General features: G+C 42.2%; 1 protein-coding gene across 1 annotated transcript in view; it reads right to left on the minus strand.

Annotated features, from left to right (window-relative positions):
* cachd1 (cache domain containing 1) overlaps positions 1-23,696 on the minus strand; it is a 163,274-nt gene that overhangs the window by 63,908 nt on the left and 75,670 nt on the right. The window contains exon 2 of the mRNA XM_078407508.1: positions 19,695-19,757. Coding sequence (XP_078263634.1) covers positions 19,695-19,757 — 63 coding nt within the window. The remainder of the gene's footprint in view (positions 1-19,694; positions 19,758-23,696) is intronic.

The following is a 23,696-nucleotide window of genomic DNA, read 5'->3' on the forward strand; positions in this document are numbered from 1 at the left end:
TATTTAGTAAGTAAAGGTTTCAAACCATAGTTCCAAAGATACCATTAGATCTGTTTCATAACAGCATTTACGCAATGGGGCCATGCAAGTGAACATGTCTTTGCCTTTTGTTGTCATTGCTCTCCATGGAGATAGGTAATGATAAATTGTTAACTACAGGATAATAACCGGGTATGGTGCAACGTGAAATGATATAATTTTAAGATCCATAATCCAATCTATCTTGCAACATCTTCACCCGTATTTGTTTGGAGTAAACACATTTGATTTTAATAACAATTGCTTTCCAACTTTCTAATCTCCTTTTTGGAAATTTCAGCTCCACTGCTGAAGGGGAATGGCAATAACCCAATAACAATTGACATTGCCCGATGTATTTATAGTACTCTAGAAACTAGGCTAACTGATAACATCCAACTATGCAGACATCTCTTTGATTCTTTTTCTCCAGAGATGCTGCCTGACCTGCTGAGTTACTCTAGCCCTTTGTGTCTATCTCTTTGGTTTGTCTAGATAACCTGGACCTTAGAAGTCAGCAGGTTCCTCATTAAAGGTTTTCACTGTACCTTGGTAAAGGTGACAATAAACTAAACATCATGCTTTTGCATCCCAACATCAGTTCCATCAACCCATCAGCTTCAACATGCCTTGTTTCTATATTTCAAACTCTTGAGTATTTTTTGGGTCCATCAGACCAGGCCACTTGCTTCCTCAATGCACGGACTCGATCTCTGGCTGTACACATTGGCTTGAATTCTATTTTGTACTTACTGGGAACACATAGGTACAAACAGACGGGCATCATGATGAGAAAGATTTGGGGGTAATACAGGAATGAAATAACCACAATAAAATAGAATAAAAATTGTAAAAACAATGTAATTGGGGGACTGTAGCACTTCAGAAAGCACCCCACCCCCTTCAGCAGCTGTGTGCTGCATAAATGACATTTAAGATTCCAGTGAAAGCTGCAATTACAGAGGGGAATTCACTGAAAAAAGTTGATGCTTTTTTTCCAAACAATTGTGAAGGTATACACCTACAGGCAATAATAGCATAGCTGATATACTGTGTAACATCACAGTACGTCTACCATAATATTAAATAACCACCAACAACCAAATGGCTCAACTAGTGATTCAAATCATGCAACACATGGCTGAAGAGAAGTTCTCATTAAAGCAATGTTTACTTTTAAATCCCACATATTTGATCAGAACCTCACTCACTGTTCATCGCAGAACTGAAATTTCTCAGCACAGTGCTACCTAGAAGATAGAATATTACAGCGCCAGAACAGGCCCTTTGGCCCACAATGTTTTTGCTGACATGATGTCAAGACTTGTCGACTAACCCTTAGCTTCCTTCACATAATCCATGTCCTCCATATCCACATACATACCTATCCAAAAGTCTCTGAGATGCCACTTTCATATCTGTCTCCACAAACTCCACCGGCAGCGTGTTTCAGGCACTCACCACTCTATGTATAAAATACTTGCCCCGTACATCTCCTTTAAACTTTGCCTCTCACACCTTAACACTATCTATGCCCTCCAGTATTTGATATTTTCATCCTGGGAAAAAGGTTCCAACTATTTAAGCCACTCATAATTTTATATACTTCTATCAGGTATCCCCGCCACCTTCTGCTTTCCAGAGAAAACAATTTAAGTTGTCCAACCTCATACCCTCCAATCCAAACAGCATTCTGGTAAACCTCCTCTGCACCCTTTCAAAATTCACATCCTTCCTATAATGGGCGACCAGAACTGCATGCAATACTCCAAATGTAGCCTAACCAAAGTGCTAAAAAGCTGTATCATGACTTCCCGACTCTTATACTCAATGACCCGACCAATGAAGGCAAGTACACCATATACTTCTTTACCACTCTATCTCCTTGTTGGTGCTACTTTCAGGGAGTTATGCACTTGGACTCCAAGATGCCTCTGTACATAAAGGGGCGTGGCTACGTTCTGCAGCTGCGGTTCACCGGCAGTCTCTGTCTTTTTTTTGTTTTTGTCTTTTGTCATCATTTAAATGTACGTTTTGATCTATTTTTAACTCTGTATATGTGGGGGGTGGTGGGGGGTGGGGGAAACCTTTTTTCCCAATCTCCTCCTCAACGGAGATGCGACCTTTATCGTGTCGTATCTCCGTTCGCGCTACGGTCTAACATCCTGGAGTCGGCGGCCTCCAGCTGGGATCGACCTTGAAGACTCCGGTCGCAGGGTCTGGACTTACCATCTCGGAGGCTTCGGCCGTGGGCCCTGCAGACCGCAACATCTGGAGTTCGCAGGTCCCTGGAGCGTGAGGTTTGATCGACCCGCTCGCAGGCCCCTCATCGCCCTGCGTGGCCTGGCCGCGGCACTTTCCATCGCCCGGTGGGGGCTCAGGACCTTCATCGGCCTGCTCGGCTCGGCCCTGGGACTTTCCATCGCCTGGTGGGGGCTTCAAAAGTCGGGAGCCTCGATCGCCTCGTGGCACCACGGGAGAAGAATGAGGAGGAGATAAGACTTTTCTTTGCCTTCCATCACAGTGAGGGTGTGCCTGGAGCAAGCACTGTGATGGCTGTTTGTGTTAAAATGGTAATTGTGTGTCTTGTGTTTTTATTGTCTACTGCCGGACCCTGACGTGAGAGGACGCTGGCGCTATTTGTTCGCCGCTTCTCCGTCAGGATAGTTCGTCTGTTTGTTTTTATGTCATGACTGTTTTTGTAAAGCGTCTTTGAGCACTTGGAAAAACGCTATATAAAATAAATGTTTATTATTATTATATTATAATGCTGTCGTGCCATTTATTGTACATTTTTCCCTTACATTCAAAGTAATAATAAAACATAAAAAGACTTCCCAAAGTGCAACAACTCAGTTACTTGGATTAAACTCGATCTGCCATTTGTCCGCCCATTTCTGCAGATGATCTACATCCAGCTACATACTTTGATAACCTTCCTCACAGACTGCAACCCCAGCAATCCTGTGTCATCTGCAAATACTGTATACGAACCAACACATCAACATTTACATCTAAATAACTTATATACACATCTCAAACAAAGGTCCCAGCGCAGATCCCTCTGGAACTCGACTGGGCACAGACTTCCAACTTGAATATTGTCCTTCCACCACAACCCTCTGTCTTCCATCAGTAAGACAGTTCTGTATCCATGCAACCATCATTGTTAATACTATGCATGTTAATCCTCTGGATCAGCCTACCATGGGGGACTTTATCAAATGCCTTCCTAAAAATATATGCAAACAACATCCACACCCTACCCTCATCGATCACCTTCATCACCTCCTCCAAAAATTAGATCAGGTTACTTTGAGATTCCTTCCTAAAAGTGTAACACTTGAATTTGCCGTGTTACAATTGGGCTCCTATTTTGCACCTCGCTAAATTCAGTGGTGAAGTTTGGCTGTAATTGCTCCACCCATCAGGAGTTATGGGAAGGAACTGCCCACTGAACCATACACAGAACAGTGAGCGAGTTAATTTGAATGGAGATGAACAACTTCAACATATTTTACGCACTTCCGAATTAGTAATTGAGTTGCTTTAACATTTCTAATTGTCTAAAACTATTTAATGTTATAGCTTTGTTAATTGATTGTTAATGCTTTCTGAATATTTGGGTGACCGAGACCTTCAAAAACATTCATAGTCTGAGAATATAGCATTTTTCAGGGCTTGTTCTAGCATGAAAGGACACAAAGTGCTGGAATAACTCAGCATCTCTGAAGAACTTGGACAGGTGACGTTTTGGGTCAAGACTCTCAACCCGAAATGTCACCTATCCATGTTCTCCAGAAATGCTGCTTGATCAGCTGAGTTACTCCAGCACTTTGTGTCCTATTGTGTATTAACCAGCATCTGCAGTTCTTTGTTTGTTATTCTAACGTATCAGCCTGATTACTTTGGATTGGGGTAGTGCCAGGCACCAAATCATTGGATCAGGAATAGGCAAATCCACATCAACAGTGAGAGTCAGTAAGCAGGTTACCATAGGCAGCAGGTAGTGGCCCACTGGAAATTATCCCATGCTCATCGACAGGACTGTTGAACAATTCATCAGGAATTAAGCATGGAAATGAAGGGAAAATGTATTAACACTGCAACTTTCAGTTTAGTTGATGCTGAAATTTGAAAACATTGGTCTGCACTTTGTTAAATGCAGGGCAAGCCAGTCACAGAGTAGGATGGCAGAATGTTGGCGGGGACACAACACAAGAGTGCACTGCAGAGATAGACCCAACTTGGGTCTCTTTCCAGGTCGAAACTTAAGGTTACTACATCAACATATTGCATTTTCAAGCACCTAGCTGTGTCTTAATATTTCTAATTAATTCAAAAAATGTGCTTTTATTGTTACCCTTGTCTATTCAACCATTCAAATAATACACTTGTTCTGCACCAAGTTCAGTGAGCAGATTCCACCCTGTAACTACTGGCAACCGTAGCTCCAACAGGCATGGGAATAACTGGAAAATAATTTGTACCAATTTCATTTAAGGAACACTTGATTTCTACTAGTCCTTGATTCCCAATTTAACAGCTTTGATCTGCTAAAATTCCAAGTGGATTCATCATTAAAATTTCTAATAACCAGTTTTCCATTACACATTAATATTTAAAAAGCTCATTGAAAACCCATCGATTCCTGATGGCATTTGCAATTTTTCAGTTCAGGCTGCCACCGTTGCTGAATAACTTACCATTTGTACGTACAGAACAGGTTATTATCATGCATCAGGTCAAAGAATATTAGTCACAGTGCATTTATTGAAATGCTATCAGCATGGAACAGCAGCTCCACTGGAACTCCCAGCAGGCCACAGGCAGACTGCTGCCAAGGAAAGAATCTTTCTCACCCCCAAAAGCAGCACCATTCCCTCAGAAGCTTAAATACAGATTAATATGATTAGTGCTGTGACAGCCAGGGGCAATCTCACACAAGACAACTTTAAAACAGGCAAAGAAAAGCGCAATACTTTCCCATGTCAGCAAAATGTATTTTAGTCTTAAAGGTTTCTTCAATATTCTTGACTACATTACACAAATTTATCAAGGAATTTTAACCTAAAACAATTCATTTTAAAAAAGTGGCAAATAAATTAAAAATATCAAAACCAACCCCCGTCCCTCCCCGTGTACTTTAGCCTCTGTGGATCATGCATCGGGTGCCAAACCTTCTCCCTTGAGGCATGGCTCTATATTCATGGTATTTTGCGACAAAGATTTTATATTTGATCCGCCTGTAATTCAGGCCAGCTAGCTTTGCTGTATCCGGGAGCTTGGCGGTGGATTGAATAAGAAAATAACTTTCTGACATTGCGAGGAGCACATATGGCCATTGAGCGAACACTAGCCCCTTGACCGAACAGCTATAGACACAAAAAGCTGGAGTAACGCAGCGAGACAAGCAGCATCTCTGGAGAGAAGGAATGGGTGACGTTTCGGGTCGAGACCCTTCTTCAGACCAAACCGCTACTCCATCTCAACTACTCTCCCATTGACCGGAAAACAAATAAATTGCAGGTTTTGGAATCTGAAACAAAAACAGAATGCTGGAAGAACTCAACCAGTCAAACATTATCCATGAAATTTTTAAAAAGTAAATGTTTTGGATTAGTGACCCTTCATCAGAATTGGGAGAATGGTAGAATTGTCCGATTCAGAGCTTGGACACTTCTCCCACCATTTGACTGATTTCTACCCGACTCTTCCCAAAAAAACTCATTCCAGCAACGTGCCTGACATAACCCACTGTTCCCCATCAATAATCAATTCCTGCCAAGCCCCACCCATCTGTCAGCATCCCAATCTGAGTCTACTCGAGAAAAATGCATTCAAAATTTGAACAAGGCATCACATTCTGTTCTAGTTTTCTTACCCCCCCACCCGTGCAATCTGTTTGAAGAAGGATCCCAACCCGAAACATCACTTATCCATGTTCTCCAGGGATGCTGCATGACCCCCGAGTTACTCCAGCATTTTGCATCTTGCCAGGCTCTGTGCCTTGCTGTTTCCCCAACTCAAGACATCCCCTCGGTTCCATCTCCATTACACTGCACACAATGCAGTGATGGCCGATATTACTCACTAACTAGCCATAGCTACACAGTTGTAGCTACATTCAATAATTTTAAGTAGAAAATAACTTCTATCCAATGTACAGTAGTAATTTTACTTAAGGATCTACCAACATTTAGTTATCAAGGAAATAAAGCACTCAATAATAATCAGTCGGAAGAAGGGTCTCGACCCAAAACGTCGCCCATTCCTTCTCTCCCGAGATGCTGCCTGACCTGCTGAGTTACTCCAGCATTTTGTGAATAAATACCTTCGATTTGTACCAGCATCTGCAGTTATTTTCTTAAAATAATATCCATTCATCTGCTCAACATCTCATCCAGCCTCTATCAACAAAAGTATAAGGGAGCCAAAAGTCAGACATGCGCCATGTGAACTGGTGTGAGAGCACACTTTATGAACAAGTGTCTCTTACAAATTTTCATCTGAAAATCAAAAATGAAAGCAACCATATGACCTGTGCCTAGGTCAACCATATGACAAACTGGACAAATGTAATACAACTCCATGGAGGACAACCATTCACTAGTATCATGTCAATATAATCAATGTGTTCTCTGAACCTAGACAGAATGTTCACAGTTAACACAGGTACTGGGTGGATCACAACTAAGGCTAACCATTTTCAGTGGAGCTGGTTCTTGGATGTTTGGGCTGCCAGTAATTCTTGATCGTTCTGATGATACCATGCACGGGTACTATCAGGAGCTGTCAGATCTCCTGCCCTTCTTCGGTTGAGTTTTGTTTGTTGGATAAATTGATCCTTTTTTTGTCCTCGAGACATGTTAATGCTTCCTGTCAATCGCTTTTACGAGTTAGTTCCTGGATCTTCCAGTCATTCGCGTCAAACTAGTGTCAGTGTTTTCCGATGGAGAGGCCTCATAGGTATTAATTATGGTGGTCCTCAGGGCAATCCAGGTATTACAGACTCCTTTTGGTTGGAAGTCATCTGTGAGCCATTAACCAAGTTAATTTCTTTGACAGGTCCACGAGGTCCTGGATGCTTTCATTCCCAGCAGTTGCATTGTCATTGTCATTAGGGCTCCTCTCAACAGAGATAACCGACTGGATTAGGTGGCAGTAGATCCCGTAAATCACCAACATGAGTGATGCATACAAACCTATGTCAGTTACCTTTTCCTGAGCAACACTTCCAGAACCAAGGTTCTGATCATACGCAACCAGCCGAGGTGGGTTTTCTACACGTCTACGCATCTCTCATCAGATACCTAAAACAAGTGTTCCTCTCCAAGTTCAACCATAGCACAAGATTTCCAGATAAACACTTCTAAGATGTTCTTCTAGGAAATTACTTACGTTCCTGACAGACTGACATGCATACCCATGATCATTCGAAATGGAGGAGCAACAATCGGTACTGATCTCTTTATGGCTTTATGATGAGGACACATGGAGGTCACATGCAAACAACCAAACCACCCACCAACTCATCAGGAACTACCTGTGTTGTAGATCTATGGAATCATCCATCTCAGAACTCGCATAATGGAAGTGGAAGGAAATCATCCTTGACCAAGAGACTGGATAAGATGATGACAACTGGAAATAATACATTAACGCCTCTTGCAACACAATGATGTCCGCTGATGTAAATTATACTATTGACATACAAAGACCCATCCAAGAAAACCTTCGAAGATCCAACTAATGAGCAACTTAACCTTCTCAAACAGATTTCATGGGTTAGATTAGGCTGAATTCTATTCATCTGTTGAAGCTGAAGTGCCATTTTGTATGTATAAGCATATAACATGCATGGAGGATATCTGATGCAATAAACCTTCCCTTCCATAATAATCCATTCTTACAAGTCAAGTCAAGTCAAGTCAATTTTATTTGTATAGCACATTTAAACACAACCCACGTTGACCAAAGTGCTGTACATCAGTTCAGATACTAATAAACAACAACTAAATGGCACATAAACATAACAGCACAATACATAAACACTTCACAGCGCCCCCTCAGAGGGCCTCAAACGTTAGGGACTAGAAATAGGTTTTGAGCCTGGACTTAAAGGAGTCGATGGAGGGGGCAGTTCTGATGGGGAGAGGGATGCTGTTCCACAGTCTTGGAGCTGCAACCGCAAAAGCGTGGTCACCCCTGAGCTTAAGCCTAGACCGCGGGATAGTGAGTAGCCCCATATCGGCCGACCTGAGGGACCTGGAGATAGAGTGGTGGGATAGAAGATTTTTGATATAGGGGGGGGGGGGGCAAGCCCGTTTAGGGCTTTATATGTGATTAGGAGGAGCTTGAAATTGATTCTGTACCTTACTGGGAGCCAGTGGAGAGAGGCCAGGATCGGGGTGATGTGCTCCCTTTTACGGGTATGTGTCAGGAGTCTCGCTGCGGCGTTTTGAACCAATTGTAGGCGGGACAGGGATGATTGACTGATCCCAGTGTATAGGGAGTTGCAGTAGTCTAAGCGGGAGGAAATGAATGCATGAATGATTTTTTCAGTGTCGTCAGATTTGAGGAATGGTTTGATTTTCGCTATGGTATGAAGCTGGAAGAAGCTGGCCTTTACCACAGCGTTGACTTGCCTGTCAAATTTTAATGCCGAGTCAAATATCACGCCCAGGTTTTTGACGTGCGGTTTGACCAGGGGGATAGGCTTCCAAGGCTGCCTGTTATCGTTTTGATGGAGTCGGGGGGGCCGAATAGGATGACCTCAGACTTGCTCTCGTTTAGTTGAAGGAAGTTCTGTGCCATCCAACATTTTATGTCCTCAAGGCAGTGCATGAGGCTGATTAAATTTGACCGGTTGTTGGGTTTCAGGGGGAGATAAAGTTGTGTGTCATCCGCATAGCAGTGGAAAGAAATGCCGTGCCTTTGAATGATTTGGCCGAGGGGGAGCATGTATAGAGAGAAGAGAATGGGGCCTAGGATGGAGCCTTGTGGAACCCCGCAGGAGAGGCTAGCTGGGGAAGAGGAATAATTGCCTATGTTTATGGAGAAACTCCTATTTTTGAGGTAGGAAATGAACCAACGCAGGGCAGTGCCATCAACGCCAACCCCGTACCGGAGACGGTCAATAAGGATGGTGTGATCCACTGTATCAAACGCTGCGCTGAGGTCGAGAAGGAGCAAGATAGCACAGTCGCCAGTGTCGATGGCGAGAAGCAGGTCATTGTGTACCTTCAACAAGGCAGACTCTGTGCTGTGGTGGGCCCTGAAACATGACTGGAAACCCTCCAGGATTGTATTTTGGTGTAGGTAAGGCAGTAATTGATTTAGAATTGCCTTTTCAAGGATTTTTGACAGGAATGGCAGTTTGGAAATGGGCCTGTAGTTGCTAGGTAAGGTGGGGTCTAAGTTAGGTTTTTTCAGGAGGGGCTGGACCACCGCGTGCTTGAAACAGGTTGGAACGGTGCCAGTGGCCAGAGAACTGTTGATGATAGAGAGGATGCTGGGACCGGCTATTGCAATGACATCCTTCAGAAGGGTAGTGGGGACAGCGTCAAGGGGGCAGGTTGCAGGTTTCATGGTGGAGACAAGCTTTGCAAGGGAGGATAGAGTGATGGGTTGGAAATAGTCCAATTTAGATGAGCAGACTAGTAAGGCAGCTAGGTCACGGGTGGGAGGGTAAATATTCATTCTAATGTTCTCGACTTTGCTGGTGAAAAATTTAGAGAATTCTTCGCACTTAGCAGGGAACCCAACTAAGCTGGTACTGGGGGCAGGACATATGACAGAGGTAATAGTGCTAAATAGGATCTTGGAATTTTGAGAGTTTTTGGGGATAAGGTCAGAAAAGTATTGTGCTCTCTCAGACTTTACTGTTTCCTGGTATTTGAGAAGATTGTTTCTCAGAATTTCGAAGGAAATTTGAAGCTTATCAGATTTCCACCTCCGTTCTGATTTTCGGCACTCCCTTCTTAGGGCTCTGGTGGTGTTATTGAGCCAAGGCTGACTTTTGGGCTTAGGCTTTTTCATTTTAAGAGGAGCAACAGAATCCAGGATGGAAGAGCAAGTTGTGTTAAATAAAGAGATGAGATCCTCAGTGCTGAGATGGGGGGGGGAGAAGCCTCAATAGTGCAGATGTTGGGGGCAGCTATGAGAGCCTCGGAGAACTTACTGGCAGTCTGTGTGTTTATGTAGCGGGAGTAATGAACAGGGAGATGAGATTTGGCGGGAGAGAAAGGCAGAGATGCATCAAAAGTAATAGCGCTATGATCTGATAGACAAGCCTCAGTAATTTCAATATTGGAGATTGGGAACCCGGACGATAACACTAGGTCGAGTGTATGGCCTAGCTTGTGAGTGGGTCCAGTGGTATGTAGAGTCAGATTGAAGGACTCAACCAGGTGCATAAATTCACTCACAAGAGGCTTAGTGGGACAGCAAACATGAATGTTAAAATCACCAAGAATCATGACCCGGTCAAATTTGGGCAAAATGCTAGAGATAAGATCAGCAAATTGGGTGATGAAATCCTTATGCATTTTTGGTGGGCGATATACAAGAACAATTAAGAGGGGATAGGCGAGGCCTACTTTAATAAGTTGCACCTCGAAACTGGAGAAATGATCAGCACTCAGGAGGCGGCAGTTGAAATGTTTCTTAAACACAGTGGCTAGGCCCCCACCGCGTCCGGAGAGCCTAGGCGAGCTGAAAAAGTTACAGTCATCAGGACAGAGTTCCACGAGTGGAGCAAGCTCACCAGGGTTAAGTCAGGTTTCTGTGACAAGTAAGAAGTCCAATCCACGGGTGGTGAAGAAATCGTTGAGGATGAAGGTCTTGTTCAGTAGGGATCTTGTGTTGATCAGGGCCACTTTAGCAGGGACAGCAGGTAAGCTTCGGTCTGGTAGCGGCTCCCACGCCAGCGGGCGGAGGTTCAGGGAGACCACGCCGCTGCGCTTCACAGATGGCCTTGTTGGGAGCCCGCGGGCCGGCAGTCCAGGGACCGGGATGATCGTTTGGAGAGAGGCATACCTGAGCTCGAGGGAGCGCCGGTGGATGGAACGATAAGGTCGACCAGGTCCGACTTCGCAGTGCTGGGCGAGGTAGGCCGATGTTGGATGAGCGCGGGCGAGGTATTTTAGTTTTTCAAAGGCTCCCGCGCGTTTACTCCGCCTCCTAGCGCGGTTCGTACGGCGGTGGATGTAAGGCTGGGCCCGCACATCTACCGGGAGTTGATCGAGGAGCGATCGCTGGGAGAAACTTTGTCCGGGACCTGGACTGATGAAGTCGACGACGGAGGGTCGGATCATCAGGAGGGTTCGGCGTTCGTAGACCAAGGTGGCTCGCAGAACACACGGATGTCTAGGTGAGCGACGACAGGCAGCCAAACACAACGGCGCGGCCATCTTAGAGGGCTAATCAAATCATTGTCTGTGAAAGTTATTCACATTGTACATACGTATTCTCACATTTCTAGTTCGGACAGATATTCTGTATTAATATCAATGCTTCTGCTGTTGTGCAGTCTGCAAACAAAGAAATTCCCAATTTTTCTTTTTCTCGGATGAACTGCATCACTGAGTAACTTTCATTTATTGAGGTTTATTTGTTGGAAAGTACAGAAGCATCTTGAATGCGAGTACCTCTCAAAATACAATTGAGAAAAAAAATTGCAATGTTCACGCATCTTTTATCTCCGATTCTCCAATCCGTAGCCAGCAGTCTTCCTTCCAATTCACTAACTGTGAGCCTTGAGAATATAAAAAACATCAAAGTGCCACATAAATATTATATCTGATCTCAGCCAGTTCCTGTAACTTTTAATTTCAGTTATATTATCACAGGTCCCTTTCTTTTTCACAACAGAAAAGGGGTTATCTTCAGCAGCAGGTTCGGGGGGGTTATATTTGGCTTTGGTTATTATTTGTTGGGAGGGATGGTGTGTGGAAAGAGTACGGCTTGTTTGTCATATTTGAGCTCCCGAGTAGATTCGTCATTTTAAAAATCTACTATTCTTGAAATTTGTAACAGTAATTCGTTTAGTTTAAAGTTAGAGCATGAAAAAAGGCCCTTTGGTCACTTGGTCCACTCTGGCCAAAGATACCCATGCACGCTAGTCTGTTATCTCACTTTCTCATCCACTTCCTACTAGGGGCAATTTTACAGAGGCCAATTAACCTACAAACCCGTACGTCCTCGGTATGCTGGAGGAAACCGTAGCATCCGGAGGAAAACCACTACGTCACAGGGAGAACGTGCAAATTCAACATAACAGCGCCCAACGTCAGGATTGAACCCGGGTATCTGAAACTGTGAGGCAGCAGCTCTACCAGCTGTGCCATCCAGTTTCCACCTGTACAGCCCAAATTAGAAAGATCATGTTTCAGTTAAAAACACTCTATCATATGATGGTACAAAGTACTAACTTCAAAACCATTAAAACAACATGACATTTACACACATTCAACGTTAATACCATATTTCAAAACCATTCCAGTACAATTTATTTTGTATGCTAAAAACTGGTCCCTATTCTTGACTGCCTTGTGTCAAATGAAACAAGACTGACAGATATCAAAATAAAACATGGAAAATGTTTCAGTGTGGGAATATTATTGTATTTTTTCACAAAATAATAATTCACTTTGTTCCTTTCCCAGATAATAATCCATCATGCCTGTTCCTAACTTTACCTTTATTCAAAATTCCATGCAGGAAGTCGGGACAATTCAAAACTACAGAACTGCTGCCTTGTACCCTACCAGACCGTCAATTATTTTTACCCACAGCCAAAGACAGTTGCTGAAATTTGGCACCATCACAACCCACCCTTCATTGATCACACCAATTATTAACAAGAATATGCACAAACTAGACGAAGACATCCATCACTATCACTACCACTATAATACAAAGAGCACCATCAGGCTGCCTCCTGTGCAGGGTCAGAGATAGGATTACATTCCCTTGGGGCTTGTGATCTGTACAAACCTTGGAGTAATTGATCTATTCTTCTAACAACTAGATCAGTTAAGAAATATGAGGGACCACACATGCACTCAAACAGTTACAAACTTAACAATTATCTGCCTTCAGGTTTTCTTTCAGAAAGGGATTCTCTTATTCAAAAAATTTAAAATAGATGCCATCAAATTAAATGTCCATTTAGAAGAAGGAATGTAAATAAATAAAATCAGAATACAGAGGATGTTTTTGTCCGCAACACAACAGATTGCTGAAATTTTGCTTGATTGCATCCATGGACAGATATGCCAAAACATTTATCCTTTTAGGCTTGATCGAAACACAAATAAAAATATTGTAATTTCCAATATAAATTGATAATTACAAAACAAAAATACTTAGAAAGTGACCATTAGATCTACTGCATCCCTGTCTCTCCTTTGTCCAAACACACTTTAAACCTAATAAATGCCAAGGACCTGATGATTTACATTTCAGGGCTTTGGAAGATTACAAGAGTATCCACTTCTGGAACAATTCCAGAATCTACAGAACTTCGGAAGATTACAACGAGAATTAGAGGCTTGGAAATGTGACCCTGCTATTTAAGAAAGAAGGGAGAGAGAAAACAGAGAACTACCAGCCTGTCAGCCTGTTATCAATGGTGGGAAAATGCTGAGATCTTTAATAAAGGTTATAACAGAACACTGCAAAAGAAACATTGATTTATGAAAGGAAAATCATGTTTGCCAAATCAATTGGAATACTTTGAGGACAACTCGTGGAATACTTATAACAGTTACCCGTGAGCAGTGTGTTTTTGAATTTTCAAAGGGCGTTTGGGATGGTTCCACTGCAGACAGACAAAATCCTCATTGCAACCAGAATGTCCTTCCAACCAGAAAGAGACCCAATTCTCTATTTTCGACATGGTAACCAGTTTTCAATCCATGCTAACACACTTCCTCCGATAGCATGAGCTCTTATATTCTGCACCAGCCCCTCATGTTATAACTTGTTATATGCCTGTTCGAAGTCCAAATATACATCTACAGGTTCCCCTCCAGCTACTCTGTCTGTTACCACAAAGAATTCATGCAAAGTTGTCAAACGCGATTTATATCGCGTATATCCCTTTCTCTCTTTCGTTCCACAAGCATGCTTTAAACCTAAAAATGCTAAGAACCTGATTATTTACATTTCAGAGTTTTGAAGGAACTAGATACTCTGTTGTCATCTTCCAAAATTTTGTCAACTCGATTTGATTATTTTCAGTCTTTCCAAATGATTAGCTATTTCTTCTTTGATTATTTACTACTGCACATTGCCAAAAGTGCCTCTTGACTTCCTTCCTTCTTGAATAAGGAACCATGCTCATTGTTTTTTCAATCAACTGCTACACTCCCAGAATTCAGAGTTTTGAAAATCAACTCATTTGTCCACCATCTCTGTAACCGTGTTCTTCAAAATGTTTGGTATAGGCCATCAAGTTCTGGCAATGTGTCTGTATCTTTTCCTATGAATTTTTACCCGTAATTAGTATTTTTACTACTTAGTTTTCCATGCAACTTGAAATGAGTCAATTTTTTATCATGAAGATGTTTACAGTATCCTCTACAGTGAAGACTGATTAGTATAGTTTAGTTTAGAGATACAGCGCTGAAATAGGCCCTTTGGCCCACCGAGCCCGCACCTACAAGCAATCCCTGCACATTAACACTATCTTATACATTAGGGACAATTTACAATTATACCAAGCCAATTTACCTACATACCTGTACGTCTTTGGAGTGTGGGAGGAAACTGAAGATCTCGGAGAAAACCCATATGGTCACGGCGAGAACGTACAAACTCCGTACAGACAGCACCCATAGTCGGGATCGAACCCGGGTCTCCGGTGCTGCAAGCGCTGTAAGGCAGCAACTCTACCGCTGCGCCACCCTGATGCCTGTTCGAAGTCTAAATATGATGCCTGTCCGAACTCTAAATAGCCCTCTGATGCAGAACAAAATGCTTTAAACATCTCCCATTTCCTGGTTTCCTGATAGTAAATCCCCAGCCTCATTCCCTAGAGGTCTTACACTTACCATAGTCACTCTCTGGTTTTATTATACACATAGAAACTTTTGCTGGTGATTTCGATATGATGTGCAGGTTTTTTCCTCAAAATCAATTTGCTGCTTTCTCACAAGCTTTAGAGTCTTTCACAGCTCGTTCCTGAAAAATTCTTATTCGTCTGGTCTACCATCTGTCCATGACACTTTCTATGCCCTACTATTTGATTCAACATTAACATTGACTTCCTTTAATGCAATTGTTTCCTCTTTTATATGGAATCCTTTTTCTACTTTCTGTTGAAGTTTAAGGCCAACTCTTTAAAAATGTCCTGACACTCAATTGAAGATGAAAAGTTATGCTGGGTGACATGAAAGGTTTAAATACATAACAGTAAAATAATAGAGGAAAACAATTCATTTTAAAAAAATTGATCAGAAAACCTTTAACAATTATTCTCAACAGCAATGCAATTTTCTTTATGGACAACCTGTTAAAAGACCTTTGGAAAAGAACACCAAGTTTGAGGTTTATAAGATTGTAATCTAACCATAAACACCTGAAGCAGGAAATTTGTGCCAAATCCAGGCATTAATTGGCCTTGGATCAAGTCAATCATATATTACTGCAATATCTTGCCCATCTCAAGTTACAACACACAATTCGACCCTCAATAACGCAAGAAAAAAGATACCATGTGTGGACTCAAGTTGGGAAGAGATTTGGCAGCTCTCCATCAATCTTTGGAGCCTCTCCAAATACTGGCATGAGCTTACAGTTCATTTTAATCCAATGAACTGCTACATTAGCTAAAAAAGGAAATATTTTGGTGTATTTGGAAAGACCAAATATACAGAACTTGGTTTTCCTATCAATTACTTCAAATGAAATGACATAAAATGTACAGCAGATGAAAGCATCATACAACCCTTCTCTTAGGCCCCCCTCGGTCATGGCTGACCATGGGTGATGCATCCTAGTTGGCTGCATGCTCCACACCTCGGCTAGAGCAGCGTCGCTTGTGGCTGAAGAAACCAATGCGGGAGTGACAGTCTCTGTCGCAAAGGTCACATTTGTGTGTGGTCTCTGGGCTGTTGAAGTTGCGGCGCTCCTTTCTGCGTGCCCGCTTGTCTGCCGCTGCGTTCATCAGTTTCTCTTCCCCCGTTTTGAGATGTTGGTTCAGGGTACCTCTCCACCTCGTACGGTCAGCTGCAAGGCTCTCCCAGGACTCCACATTGATGTTGAGTGCCTTCAAATCTCTCTTGCAGGCATCCTTGTAACGTAGCTGGGGGCGGCCGATGGTTCTCCTCCCAGATGTTAGCTCTCCATAGAGGATGTCTTTTGGAATATGGCCTATCCTCCATGCGGTGGACATGGCCCAGCCATCGCAGTCTGCGCTGCCTGAGTAGAGTGTACATACTCGGAAGGCCAGCGCGAGACAGAATCTCGGCGTTGAAAGCATCATACAACCACACTCACTTAAACTTACATTTAAACGCCACACCAGCCTTCTTCCTCCCTATTTCTACCAGTTTATTCTTCTATTCGTAACTCCGGTTTATTCTCCTATTCCTTTCCTCCCCTTATAAATATCAAACATTTATGTCAGCAGTGGTTCAGCTGGGAGAATCTTCAGCTCCAATAGATTTGAATTGAAGTTGCAGATCAGCGTTGTAGAGAAGATCTGTTGGAGAGGATGCAGACTCTTTTAATAGTGAGCAACTTACAACATTATGAGGAAAGATTAAAAGCACAAGCCAGGACTGAGTCTGATAACCAAGTAATCACTCTCATGTGTGCTTACATAATGCAAGGTTGTATTCCCTTGTTGATGCAAAAGAAAATCCTTATTTTTTCTTCATTCAAACGAAGTCTGATGTCAAGAGGGGCTCCTACGGTAACATTCTGGACCTGAGTTAATCGCCAATGAGTTTTAAGTAGCAATGAGATGCTTTCTCGAAATACACAAGCCTATGGAGGAAAGGTGAGGCTCAATGTTGTTTGGGAGAATCAGTGAAGGAACTGTTGTGTACACTTGGCCATATGGTTCCAAGTGACGATGGTGGCTGCCAGGTGTTGGTGTTCAATACTTTTGCTCCCCTTATTCTTCTAGCTGGTAGAGGTTGCGGCTTTGTAAGGCATTGTCGAAAGACTTTTAGTCAGCTGCTACAGTACATCACGTAGATGTTATAAACTGCTGCCACTGTGCATTGATGGTAGAGTGAGTGAATGATTGTGAATGGGGTACCATCAAGTAGGCCTCGATGCCCTGTATGGTGTCATGCTTCTCGAATCTTGTTGAAGCTGCACTCATCCAGGCAAGTGCAGAGCATTCCATCACACTTGAGACTTATAGATGGTGGACAGGTTTTGGGGAATTAGGAGGCAAGTTGCTTCAGCATATTAGAGCAGGATTCCTAGTCTCTGATCTGCTTGTAGACACTGTGCAAAACTGGCTTCTCCAGTTTAGTTTCAGTTCAATGGTAACCCCCAGAATACTGATAGTGGGAGCATCAGTGATGGTAATGTCATTGGATGCCAGAGGATGATAGCTATATATTATCTTGATGGATATCACGATGGCCTGACATTTGTAGGGCGCAAATATTTTTTTGCCACCTTTCAATCGAGGACTGGATACTGTCCAGGTTTTGCTGCATTTGGTTATGGACTGCTTCTTTACCAGAGGAGTCGTAAGTGCTGCTAAACATTGTGCAAACATCAATCATCCCCATTTCTGACTTCATGATTGAAGGAAGGTTATTGATGAAGCAGCGGAAGGCGACCTTAAACACCACCCTGTAAATCTAGGATAGTGTTAGTGTGCAGGGATCACTGGTCAGTGCGGACTGACCACTGTCCGGCCAAATGGCCTGCCTCCGCGCTATATCTTTAAACTAAACTAAAAGGTTCAACCCAATCTCCAGTATTGTCCGTGAGGATTTGACTATGTCAGATTCTTCCAATATCCTAGTGTTGTGCAAGATGCGAAGTTAATTGGCCATTATAAATTGCTCATAGTGTGCTAGGTGTTGAGAGAATAAAATGGGATTAGAGTAGAAAATAGTATAAATGAATGCTTAATAGTTAGTCCGGATTTGGTGGGCTGAAGGACCCGTTTCCGTGCTCTATTATATGACTCCATAACCCAAAGCAAACATCACTGCTATAACAATTAAAAAGGATACTTTAAAGTAATCACAGGCAAAACTCTGATCTTATTTTGACCAACAATACCGGCTTGAAAAAAATGAATCAAATCTGCAAAGCTCCACTCTGGCTCCAATCAACAGCAAGGCCATAAGCACAACCTCCTGTCCTTTGCAAACTCCAGATTTAGTTTAGTATAGTTTAGTGATACAGCACGCAAACAGGCCCTTCGGCCCATCTGGTCCGCGCCGACCAGCGATCCCCCCATATTGACATTATCCTACACACACTAGGGACAATTTTTACATTTACCAAGCCAATTAACGTACATGCCTGTATGTCTTTGGAGCGTGGGAGAAAACCGAAGATCTCGGCGAAAACCCACACAGGTCACGGGGAGAACGTACAAACTCCGTACAGACAGCACCGTAGCGTGAACCCGGGTCGACCCTGCAAGCGCTGTAAGGCAGCAACTCTATCGCCGCGCCACCGTGTCGCCATGGTGGTTCAAAACAAAACTGTCTACTTGCTAGGAAAATCAGGATGTCACCTTCATAGTCTTTTATGGCATCTATCCCATATACAATTTTCACATTCACATCACTAAGAGGACATCAACTCAACAAGAGACCTGTGGTCCCTTATCCTTCAATTGTATAGAACCTCTCTGGGAGTTCAAATGTCACAAATTATACACATATTAATATAAATATTAATGGCAGTTCAATTTCTCTTGTCAAAATGTCCGATCAATAAATTTGCTTCTCCCAAAATATCCCTCTTCTAAAGGTAATCACAACATTCTAGGCTCATATTGTCTGTGTTCATTAAGCAAGTAAAGATTATGGAAGGTGCAAGAGGAAGAGAAGGTTGCCATCAAAGCCAATCCCACTCTTGTATAACATACACGTGAACATAGATTGCACAAATTGCTTTGTAATTATGAACAACGATCTTGATTCATTTAAACGTTTTTCCCATCCCAAATCTGCAACTGCTTTAGTTACCTCTAATTCTCCTCCAATTCACTTTAACCCAGCACAAAACCGACCCAAACTTGGACCTTCCCAGACTATATGTTTTATTACCACCTTTAGATTGTGCCTTTATTCTTGGTCATGGAAGAAAAGAAAGGCGTTCACATCTCCAACCCCCTCCCCAATCATAACCTAGAGATAAGCAGAGAAGAAACTAGTGTGACCACAATTAAAATTCCATGACTGCACATTCGCCCCAAGATCGTTATTATCACTAACGAGCAAACAAACACTCTGGGTTTCTAACTGGACGTTAACAAGCTACACGAGCTGAATATTACTTCGGCCTGAAGAATCTGGCATGCAGCTGTGCAACTCATGCGGCCAGGGGGCCCTTTACAGATTTCATGGGCTGAATGCAAATTTAACTGCCAAAAAAATTCAAAGCACGAATATTCTGCAAATAAATGCCTGACAAAAGTCATTTGTTATGAAATGAAGAGCAGAAACAATTTTACTCACCTGCTGTACTTCTGTTTCTCCGTTAGAGATCTTCTCTATGTAAACAAATGAGTTATAGATTGCCTGCAAATAAAAAAGAACAAATAGATAAGATTGGTGGCAATGCAAAAATAAAGTTATTTTAAAAAGCATTGTCTAATCTACAGTATTGGAAGATCGGGCATCAGTAATCCTTTCCAAGTTCTGTGGGCTGTGGTTTTATAAGAATCACGGCCTCGTAGATGTCCATCTGAACAGCATTAGACCTGTGTCTGTAGATCACAAGGATTTAACTTACAAAAAGTCCCCATAGATTCCATTGTAAAACCCACCTGGCCAAAAACCCATACTTTCCTATTTACACTTGGTTATGCAAGCAAAATATATATAAAACATTTGGTGGGCTTTAAAAACAAACCGACCAAAACTCTTCTTGGAAGCCATTTTAAATACACTCCAAAACAACAACGTTAAGCCATTGTGAACTTAAATAGCCCACATTTTCTCAAGCAAGCAAAACAGTGCCATATTCACTTGTCACTATGTTCCCACTGTTGGAGTTATTTGATGCTCTGGAGTCAGCTTCTTCTCTCCACTCACCTCTCATCCCACCATTCACGGGCAAAGTTTATTCTAGCTCCACTAAGGTGATGACATTTAGGCCTAAAACAGTTTGTACATTGGAGGATCTATACAATTTTTACAATAATATCAGTCTGGAGATGGGCTCAGGATAAATGTGGGTTGAGAAGATAAGTCAGCAGCTCTCTAGAACTAGAAAAATCTGGACCACAGAATTGCTGTCTTCTAAAATAATCTTCCAATGGAAAAGGTTTGATAAAATACTGTTCCACAATTTGACTCACCTTTTCACATAGTTTTAAATAAATATAGTTACATTATGCTATTTCTTTCATGTAGTTTTCCAAATTTGTACAAGTTTGATATGGTAGTGTTAAAATGTGTTGAGTTTTAATATCAGGATTGACACAGGACTTGCTGTCAATACAGCAGGAAAAACTAAACACAAACCCTGAAAGAAATTCAAAAAATTAGGATATTGAATACCTTATCAGAAATAATGTGGAATTGCTGGACCTTCAATGGAACTGTGAGGCAACAATAAAGAATTTCATGGATGAAGTTACATCTTCTTCCACATGATGTCCCCTCAAAATCCAACCAGCAGCTCAATATTGCTATGGATATAAACCCTGACATTTCTGAAGGACTAGAACAAGTTTGAAATGCTGTGGTTATGGTGGCCCTCTGCCCTATCATTAGCAGTGAACATTCTTAAGAATTATGTGTGGCAGGATAAAAGGCATGGGGAATTAGGGGTACACTGGAGGGGTCAGATTTATTCCCAGTACTTGCTCTAATTTCCCAATATTCCTCCACACACGAGGTACAAGTTCTTCTTAATGAACCTTTTTAAGATGACAAAATGGACAGCAAAGTTGGAGAACATCAGTAATGGAGGATGGAGTCTGATTTGCAAGAAACTACAGCAGCAAATGCAAGAGTAGAAGAAAGACTAAGCAAGTGCCACGGTGGGTGGGTAGACAGCCAGGACCAAGGGAAACTCAAGGATGTGGCGAGTTTCCCACTATCTATCCTCTTCATCCGTCAGGCAGGGGAAAGACCAAGAAACCATCAGCAATTAGATACAAGCTACGATCAAAAGCACAATTTGTAATATTTAACCAATCATGCAGGTCAAATAGGAGGAAGGAATCTGTGTTGATTGAACAGGTCTCCATCAGAATTAGAACAGTAAAATATTTAACTCAGTGAACATGTGAGTGGCAAGGATCTAATTGCAAGATTCCAGTCGATATGAGGAAAACCCTGCAGCTGAGACAGAGAGACAGGGACGGTGGTCCAGGGCAATCTTTCAGTTGTAAAATAAACGTAAAGGTTGGTAGGAATGACTGACTGGTAATGCATTTGGAGTTGCTTATAAAGAAGTGTTGAGCTAGTGATGGGAGTGAATATGAATAGAGGATACGAGTCAATATTGACTCTTCACAAAGGCAGGTAAGCATCTAACCAAACTTGTAGGAATTTTAAAAAATCACCAACAACGCTTCATTTTGTTTCATATTTGTAATAAGCCCTATGATTCAATGTTATTTTTAGCTTCCAAGGGTCAGTGGGCCTCCTGTCACTGCTATGATAAAGAAACTTGGCATCCTCTTCAAAGGAAACAAAAATGTTCAGGAACATGAAACATCCTCCCAGAAGCTTTGTTTCTCTCTACACACAGAAATCTCAGAAAATGAAGAATTAAGCACTGATTTTTTTTAAAATTACAACTTTGGATAAGTTCATATTTTTTAATGGTCCATTTATAATTCATCGCTGTCAGTGCTGGAGTTGCAATATATTAGTGGGAATTGGGAAGCAGTTCACAAGACAAGTTTGCAGAGGCATTATAAAGGTTGCATGAGATACATTATGACAACCCTTCTCTACAAAGGTCAGAGATAAGTTCATAAGTCTTGTTGTTTCAGGAACGTCATGAAACAAATGCCAAAAATCACCCTCCCCCCCCCCCCCATATTATCTGAAAGAATAAACTGCTTTCACTCATGTTGCTGTATAATAGTGTCTCAACAAAGGGTCTTTGACCTGAAACTTTGACTCAGGTTCTCTTGTCACAGATGTGACCCTACCTGCTGAGCGTTTCCAACTTATCCTGTTTTCGTTTTAGATTTCCAGCATCTGCAGTTTTTTTTAAATTTTCAAGTACTAGTGAGGGCAACAGTTTGAGTTCTAGAGTCTGAATCGTAATTAATGAGTATTGCAGCAAAGAATCGTAAAATTGCTTTTTCCTAACTTGACTGAACGATAACACTTCGCAGCCGCTGCCTTTCCATACTACATTGGCCAAAGGTCGCACAGACCTCCCTCACATATCTACCACTAAGAATTACCAGCAAAACTAAACTCTCTATTAACATCCTCAAATCCATTTCGCATCCTTTCCAGTTTAATTACATGTTTACTGCAGCAGGGCCTTTGGACTCCACAAAACTCCAAATGTGACCGTACCAAAGTCTTATGCAGCTGTAACATGACGTTCTGAATGCTGTAAATATACTGGCTGATGACAGCAAACATGTGTTACATTTTTATGGAACTATGCTCTTACGCCGCCAGGTCTCTCTATTCTACAACATTTTCTCAGGGTCCCATCATTTACGGTGCAAGTCCTGTCCCGATTTGTCATACAAAAATGCATCACTTCACATGAATGCAAATTAAACCTCATCTGCTATTCCTTGGCCCATTTACCCAATTGATCTAGATCCCATTGTAATCGTGAGTAAACTTCTGCACTGTCCACTTATACTACTAGTTCTGATGTTACTCGCTAACTTATGAATCATGCTGCCTACATTCACATCCACATCGTTAATACAAACAATGAACAATAGTGGTCCCAACACCAATCCCTGCAGTACACCACTTGTTACAGGCCTCCAGTCTGGAAAAAAACTTTACCACCACCCTCTGTTTCCCACCTTCAAGCTAATTCGGCTAGTTTGCCCTGGATGCCATGCGATCCAACCTTCAAGATCAGTCTACAATGGGGTACCTTGTCAAAGGTTTAACTAAACTCCATACAGGCATCCACCACACTACCCTCATCAATCTATTTGGTCATCTCTTCAAAGAAGCCCTCATCAGATTGGCGAGACACGATTTCTCTAAAGGTAGACATCACAGAACATCTTAAAAACAAGAAAGAGGCAAAGAGGGGTTTTACACACATTCCCATGACGTTTCACTCAGCAACCACATTGTGTTCACCAATTTACCACGACTCCCTGTGGAACAGGGAGTTCTCTTCCTAAAATTCTCTTCGTAATTTTCTAATATCTTTCCACCCCCAGAGTCCCATCGAATCCATCCATATCTTTCCATCCCCAGATCCCCATCAAATTCTCTAAGCCTTGGAGATACAACATCTCAAATTCTGGCCTAAACTGGAGGTCATGCCCTCTGCTGTTAGCC

This window comes from Rhinoraja longicauda, chromosome 11 (assembly GCF_053455715.1).
Source record: "Rhinoraja longicauda isolate Sanriku21f chromosome 11, sRhiLon1.1, whole genome shotgun sequence".
In the NCBI taxonomy this organism is placed as follows: Eukaryota; Metazoa; Chordata; class Chondrichthyes; order Rajiformes; family Arhynchobatidae; genus Rhinoraja; species Rhinoraja longicauda.